This window comes from Cryptotermes secundus, unplaced genomic scaffold, assembly GCF_002891405.2.
Source record: "Cryptotermes secundus unplaced genomic scaffold, Csec_1.0 scaffold16, whole genome shotgun sequence".
Taxonomy (NCBI): Eukaryota; Metazoa; Arthropoda; class Insecta; order Blattodea; family Kalotermitidae; genus Cryptotermes; species Cryptotermes secundus.
In genome coordinates this window covers 748,893-757,335 of record NW_019718616.1, presented here as the reverse complement: position 1 = coordinate 757,335, position 8,443 = coordinate 748,893, and the positions used below count along the sequence as shown (strand labels likewise).

General features: G+C 38.8%; 1 protein-coding gene across 1 annotated transcript in view; it reads left to right on the top strand.

The window, feature by feature from the left end:
* The first annotated feature begins 2,097 nt into the window (after positions 1-2,097).
* The window catches only part of LOC111861392, a 548,679-nt gene continuing 542,333 nt past the window's right edge, over positions 2,098-8,443 (top strand). Inside the window, exon 1 of the mRNA XM_023845924.2 lies at positions 2,098-2,720. Within this exon, the coding sequence (XP_023701692.1) occupies positions 2,636-2,720 (85 nt within the window). The 5' untranslated portion in view covers positions 2,098-2,635. The remainder of the gene's footprint in view (positions 2,721-8,443) is intronic.

The following is an 8,443-nucleotide window of genomic DNA, read 5'->3' as shown; positions in this document are numbered from 1 at the left end:
AAATTACACTGCCTGACGGTAACTCTGAAATAATTCTACAGTTAAATTCCAGTTGAAAACCCATACTAGAAACTGTACACGTTTAAACACAACTTCTGAGATTCTGTTGTTGAAGACACTTTACTAAAGCTTATCAGTGCGTTACACTTTTAATAATTATTAGAAATTCTTTAATTTTATTTTATCTGAACATCCTATAAATACATATAGTGTGTGGCTTCTAATAGCCGTACTACATTTTTCCTTTTCACTACAGCCCCAGTGGGCCTAGGCCTACCTCCATGAACTTCTCCGTTCACTTCGGCTTTTCTAGATCTTACACATTCGGTAGGACTCCTTGGGCAGGTGATCAGCTCGTCGCAAGGCCTCTACCAGTACACAAACACAGAAAAACGCACACACACAAACTAAACATCCGTACCCTGAGTGGGATTAGAACCGACGATCCCGGTTTCCAACCGAGCGAAGACAGTACATGCCAGCGGTACTAATACGGTAATAAACTCTCAATATATGGAATTGTCCCTTATTTTTTTTTTTCAGCGGGTTCTTGAATGTAAATTGGGGTACACCGTGGTCCATTCTTAGTGGTTCAGACAGATGAATTAAAAATTACTATTATTAATTGTCAAAAGAGAGAAGAGGTGGAAGCAACAAGGTATTTCGTGACTTGCCGCATTAATCTGCTTTACATTCGTTACAACAATATGAAAGGATAATATGACTCTAGAATTTAGGGGCTAGCTTATGAAGATGTGAACTCCTCTTGGTCTCTTTCAAATGCTCCCAGAATTTGCGTGCAAGAACTGAGCAAAAACATACAACGGTAATGCAATAGGACTTCCTAATATTTTTCATTTTATTCCATTCTGTCTCGATTACATATGTTAACTTCCTCTTAACACCATTCTAATTACACACACTTGTCAGACGCTCAATTCGAAGTCCCGTAGATGTAAACCTTGATCCCCGATACGGGATTGTTTGTCATTATCGGTTACTTCTTATAAGAAAATCCTTAACATTTAATGAAATAAGACGCCTAAAACCTAAGTATATGTCAGTCAGAAGGAATATTACGAAATAAGAACAGTAAACAAACAGTGAAGTATATAAAGACACAACAAATATTATTCCCTCAGAAGTTTGCATTAATCATGCCAGCCGCTCCCACGCTAGTTTATTCTCTTATTTGTTCTAGGATCGCAAAATATATTGAAGGTATGAAGTTTAACTTTCTAGTTTCGGTTACAAAATCGTCCCACTTAGAAATTTCTTTCTTACATCTGAATTCAGAAGTGGCCGCAGTGCAAGGGACTTAGTCCCACCCCACTAGCAATAATAAAAAAAAACATCTGAATAGGCATTCACGGCTCTCACGGTAAATTTCAACGTACTAAATATTGGCTGGATAACTAGAAAGGATAAAAACAAAAACAAATTCAGTGGTTTTAGTCCGCAAACGAACTATACCGACCAAGCGACCGCTGCTTGTCGGCGAAGTTAGTACCAACTTTTGCAGATAGAGGGTTAATTTCTGCTTTCTAGACAGGAGTCGCCATTTCCTTGAAATGGCTCCTCAATTATCCTCAAGAGGCTGAATGGACCCCCTTCCAGACCCACTATTTCTCAGAAAATCTGGTAAAGCCGGGAATCGAACCCGGACTTCTGGATTTGTAGCCAGGAATTCTGACGAAGGATAACGAGTGAAACATCTTGATAGATCTCCAAGAAATTGAACGAATGTAGAGGTTGGAGGTGAGTCGATTTCGGTGTCGGAAGTAAGTTTTAACTCCACGAAAATTAAAAATATGTATACCGAAAACTAACTTTCGAAGTAAGAGGTAAGAAAAGGCCTAGAAAGGGAATTTTGTCCACTCAGTGTTGTGTTAGCTATTTCCGTCCGAAGCTGACTTTGGCGTGGGATGGGGATTTAACCTGTTTGGTCGCTTGAACAGAGCAAAGACAACCCGACATTGTCGTCACCGCGGTTTCCGTGAAGGCCTATGCACGATTCGCTCGACCGGCATCAGATGGCAGCAGTGTTGATGTTGGGGCCGCGCCGGTCCTCGCTTCTCAGTTTCCTCGGGATCTGTGGCAAGTGAACATCGTTACAGTTCGAGACGTGTTCTCTGAGAGACAGTGTTCTCTCCATCTCTCTCACTCTCATAAATTACCCACCTATCCTTCTACTGCTTAAACTATCAACTGAAAATTACTGACTTCTAAAAGTTCAGATTGCATTCTTTCGAGCTGAACTGGTCCGAAGCAAAGAAAATGTGTCATTTAAATTAATTAAGATTTTCTTCTAGCGGATGTTTGTCTGTGTAGCTAATATGAAACTCACTACAAACTAAGAACTATAATCTGTTTGTTGTCAGACTTTCTAAAGTTACAAACGAAATTCTTTAAACTTATATTATTATCGTTTAAAATTGTAGATAAATTTGGTGTTTTTAAGCGAAAGCTGCACAAAGTTTGTGAACACTTGTTACAGTTCTAGTAACTAAAAGAAATGGATAGTGGAATATATTGACGTAATTGGAGCGAATTTTTTAAGATGATAATGAGTGTGTGAGATGTACTGTGTCAGGGTGATGCAAGTTATGATGAAGTGTCTAGCATAAGAGTCAACATGAGAAGACGTCGAAATAACCTCAGCATCATTCGAATTTGCAGTCTCCTCGTGTTCGTTGGGGCACTCTGTGGGAACCCCACAGGTGAGCGAATAATACCTTACATTGGAAACTTTGATGTACAGATACACTGCTTTTCCGTGTACATCAATAAGCAGAGAGAGCCGTAATTAGATACAAGTGTTTTTAAATCGATGGTTTGGGACTAGGATGGCGTATTCACTGTTTTATTACTTTCAAGAAAACAAGAAAACTTATTAGTTCGATATACTTGTTATTAAAATGTATTCACAGATATGATAATGCTTCTAGCCTTTCGCATATCAATGACACTTTCCCAAGAAATATATCTACATATGTTGGTTGCAGTGAATTTATTTTAGGTAAATCAGTTTTGTAAAAATAATAATTATTGTGCAGTAGATACCATATTTTAGCTGTAATATTTATGAATTTTAACTCATGTACGTTATCATCGTCGAGGTACATGCTAGTGACAGAAACTTACATGTTTTGAAAATACGCAAGTTCAGTAAATGATGTCCACATGATCTTGTGCTCTATGAAGTCTGCCTCAGATACCTGTACCTCTCAGTTGACCACAGTTTTGAAGTTCTTGCGATTAAAAAAAAATTAAATTCAATCCATTGAAAGATAAAACATAAATATGTAAATACTCAGGAAGTACGGATAGCGCAGTCGGTATAGAAACTGGTTACGGGCTGGACGATCAAGGAGTCGGAGTTCGGGTCCCGGTAGGGTGAAGAATTTTTCCTCCTCTGCGTCGTCCAGACTGGCTCTCTGGCCCACCCAGCCTCCTATCCAGTGGGTACCGGAGCTCCTTCCTCGAGGGTAAAGCGGCCGGGGCGTGAAGCTGATCACTCACAACCAAAGAGTGGCGACGTCAAGAAAACATGGCTCTATACCTCCACTCCCCCATATGTCTTCATAGAATAGTGCTTAATTAGTTAAGCACAGGGACAACTTTACCTTCTTTTTAAATTTCATCTGAATATACAACTCGTTGTATGACCGAGGAATTCAATTAACCTAAAGAGGATGCAAGTTTTATGTAGTAAAGATTTAATAGAACGATGCGCCAGATGTATCGGTACAATGCTGATTAGTACAATTACGTGTTAATTTGTAAATTAACTTAATAACGTCACAAGCACACTTCATCAGTGTCCCTAGCTTAATTCCTCTTGGCACCAGGTTTCGTACATTCACCGAAAGGTTAGTGCTGTGTCTTAATAATGCCTCTGTCTCAAAATTGATCGGATCCTTGTATTCCTCTGTTCAGATCGGTGGCTATCCTTAGCAAGGACTGCTTCAGTTTCTCTCATTCAGAGGACAGTCGCCGATCAGTTTATCCAAGGCATGCCCAAGCAGGTGCTCTGCCTCAACCGCTCTGAAATTTCTAAGCACATAATTTTTAGCTGGTGAGCGTACGTCCCCTGGGTCGGTGTGTCTGTTTTCACTTATTCGCATTTGACCTGCATGAACGCAAAAGACTGATCAATTCTTATAACATCATAACGACAGAATTATGGTGTGAAATCCAGAAGTCAACTTATATCAACGAATTTATTTCTTTCTGTTCATGTATGGTCTCTGCTTACAACTTTGAGTGATATAATTCGAAAAATTTTGGATTAATAACGAGAATATATAAAATATAAGCGCAGTGTTTAAATTAGAGCCGTGCCTTCTACATGTGTCGGACATCAATATTTTGTACTTCACATTAGCAAGTCATTTTTTTCCTGAATATCCTAAAACAATAGCCGATCTCTGAGTAGGTTTCGATTTCAAGTAAACTAATGACATGACATATACAGCAGTTGCTTATGAATATCAGTTTTCAAAATAGTGAAAATATTTTCGGTTAATATTCTCCATGAACATTTTCGTGGGGAACATGAGCAATCTTTCTGTTCTATGAACTTCTTTGCTTTCGTAGTATTGTCTCCGCATACACATAGCATTGGCCTCTCTATTCTGTTCTTTCGCTTTCTTTTTCTACAGATATTCTTCAGAAGTTTTAGTCCCATTCTTCCCTCACAAATACTGTATTTGACCATGCAAATGGACTTCAATTTGTTTCCTCGAACCGTGTCAGTCTTGCCACTCCTTTCCCCGCATATCACTGGGTGATCAGCACCACTCCTGTTCTTTATTCGGAAGGCACTGCATTTAGAACCGGGCCCAAAGACCAGTTGATCAGCGGTATTTGTGATTCTCTTGTGCCTTAAATTTTGCTGTGAATGCCTTCTGCTTTCTTCTCTGTTTTTGCTGAGAACCCTATAATTTGTCGCTATATAATCTGAGAAACTGAAATCGTCATTATTTTTTTTAATGCGCTTAGTGGGGGGTGGAGTCCAACTGGGTCCACTCGGCGCGTCGGCCACTGATTGGCCTATTGTAGCCTGCCCCTGGTGATTATGATGATGGAGAATTTGATGGAATGAAGGTTGGCAGGGGAAACCGAAATACTCGGAGAAAACCCGCCCCAGCGCCACTTTGTCCACCACAAATCCCACTTGACCAGACTCGAGATTGAACCTGGGCCGCCGCTGTGGAAAGCCAGCGACTAACCGCTTGAGCTATGGCGCTGCCAAATCGTCATTAAGTGACAAGGAAGAATAGGAATATGTAACATTATTTTAATTATAACCTCGTCAGGAATCCGCGTGTTTATTTTCCTATCTGTTGAGTGTGTACTCCAAGAAACTTCATCGTCTGATGTGGTGGGGAGCTCTTTCACTGATGAACTTTCCTGCGGGAATTGTAGTAAGAAAATTATCCCCTGAAAATCCTGAAATACAATCTTCATTTGCTTCTCTGAAACTAAATTCCTTATGTGTCTCATTATGTGGTTGTAACTATTTTTATATTCACATTTTATACGATCACTGACGGTAATTCGTGACCCCCGTTGCAGCTATTTTGTCACCCAAACCAAACTTTCATTTCACTTCTTTGTAATTGTTACTATTAGTCAACAAAAAGCCGGTTTCAGATCTACTTTCCAAGGCGGTACTCAGTTTAGATAACAAATGTTAGATCTTACAAATCTAAAGTACGTAGCATGTCTACATTTTCATTATTAAGCGCCGAGCATATATTTGCACTTTGACTTTCATTGTTTAGTTTATTGAACACTACATACATGTCGGTGTGATGTAAGTTTATTTTAAATACGATTTATCCAAGAGTTACAATATTTTACAAAGTATATATTGGTTTTTCTCTGTAAGTATGCACCATTGGCAATTACTATAGATACGCTGTTCTGGTCCAATTCCGGTGAAATGATTGTAGACGTTCTGGTCCACAGGATCAAAATCCTTTATGTTTAAATATCTCAAAGTTATCATCTATGTTCCAGTCTAATTCAGTAACCCTTTTACAAGCAACTGTCTATAGTTTCTGCTTCGTATAACGAGATATTCATTAGGCTGCGCTTGTGATCCGTCAAGGAGAAGCGATTATTCTGTGACTGAAGTACGTCTATGCAAACTTTAAACACAAACAGTAACATCGTATGAAGATGCTAGCGTTAAAAGTATAGAATATAGCAATGAATGCAACTATAATATTACTATTGCTTGATTAATTTTAAATGCACAGTCTTTCGAAGAATTACTTCTGAAGCACTTTGTATTCTTTTAACTGAATTTGAAACACAATTGTGATTTTACCTGTGAATAACAGGAATATACATAATTTTGTTTTCAGTAAGATTTCATAATTGTCTTCCTGGAAATTATAATTTTTCACAGAAAATTTTGAAATCTGTAATACAAGTGAAAACTATTTATGTTAAGTGGATTAGCCGGTGAATTTATCTGTCTTACAAATTGAAATAAAGAAGCAGTCTGGATTTGTTCAACATATTCTGCATTATATTTTACTCTACTGTATCTGTGATCAGTGTTGACTCTCATATATTTCAATAGGTTTAATTGACTATCGAATTAGCGTAATTGTAGCAGTGTGATGGGGAGGTTGCCTCTTAAGAAGATACGTTTGCATTTGAAAGAATGCAAACTTAACTAGATCGCATAGTGGACATGAGATTTTCACAGCAGCTACTTTCACCAGACCACACAGCGTTATATCCCAGAAGATGGAAATCTTCAACTAGATCCCTTTCACATTCCATTCAGTGCCCATCACTCTATTTAATATAGCTTGAAATACCATAATAACACTATCACATTCTACATTAGTGGTTGATTGTGCGTTTTAGCTGAATTTTATTCGAAGGAAATTTTCACTGTAGTAAATGGGCTAGATTAGGATAAATGGGACTTCAGTAAAATGGATAAGAATAGCACAGCGTTTTAATCAATAAAGTGGCAGAGAATCGCATTCCATTACTTGCAAAATATAATGTATATTCGCAGTATGTACTTCATATTGTTTTGTTGTCACGAATTTAGTGGGGTATTTCACAATTTGAACTACAGTTTTATCATCTTAATACCAGAGAGTAGTTCTAAACTTACCAGTCGACTGTGTGTATATGTTAATATTAACTTGACAGTCTTTCCAATGGGAGGCACGCGGTAGCGTAGTTGGCTAAGGCACTATGTTATAAGCCGGAAGGTCGCGGGTTCGAACCCCGATGATGTCATTAAGTTTTTCAGTCCACCTAATCTTTCCAGCAGCACTATGGCCCTGGAGTCGACTACACGTCTAACGGAAATGAGTACCAGGAATCTACCTGGGGGGGGGGGTTCAGGGCGGCCAGCGCTCAAGACTGACATCGTCACAGACATCTGTGAGCCGATTGTCTAGAGAAAATGTGGTAGCCTCGACGTCTCACAACCCTATGGACCTCCACGGCCTGTTAATAAGGATAGATTTACTTTTACAAGTCTTTCCATTTACTTCAGTTATTGGATCGAAGTAAACAGCTCAGCATTTCAGCGTTTACAATGCGCCTACCGACATCTTGGGGATTTCTGTGGTAATTTTGCATCACAGCAGATAGTGCATAATGCGAGCTGTAATTTCATTTGTACGTAACTGTTACCTGTGCAAAATATTTCATTCGTGAACCACAAGCCGTAGACGTCAATTCTACATAGCCGCAAATGCCAGTGGAAACCGAGGTTCCTATAAACCCATTTACACATACGCGCCAGTCATTAAAGTATCATCAGATTTTGTGCTGCTCATGTTTCGTTACGTAACGCAACGAGAAAAGCCATCAAACACGAAGTCGAGTCTGTATCCTATAGATTAAGATACGATTTGTAGGTAACCTGTGTTAATTTAGGTGGCACAAGAATATATGTTATATTCGCTCAGTGTAATACGCAAATGTTGTTACAACTTAATGCGCTTTGTGTTTTAAGAAGTTTTAATATACGCCATTTTCTGGCTTTATTTTGTAAACCACTGGCATTAAATTTCTTTATGGACATATTTCAAATATATATTTACAGTGAAACAGACTTAGAGAAAGTTTAATGTTCTTTTGAACAATTGGAAATTTCCTACACTTTAAAGAGATTTATCTTGAATTAGGTTTAAAGAAAGAAAGAGACCAGTATTTGTAAGATCTGAGGTTTTCACGGCGGTGACTATGAAGAAGGCAGTCTTCTGGGATGTGGCACCGTGTAGATGTGGTGTTAACCGACGTTTCGGAGGAACGTATCGCCTCAATCTTCAGGGTAGATGGAAAAATAAAATCCGCAAGCGAAACTCACGGTCTTTTCGCTTGCGGATTTTCTTATTTTTCCTCATACCCTGAAGATGGAGGCGATGCGTTCCTCCGAAACGTCGGTTAACAC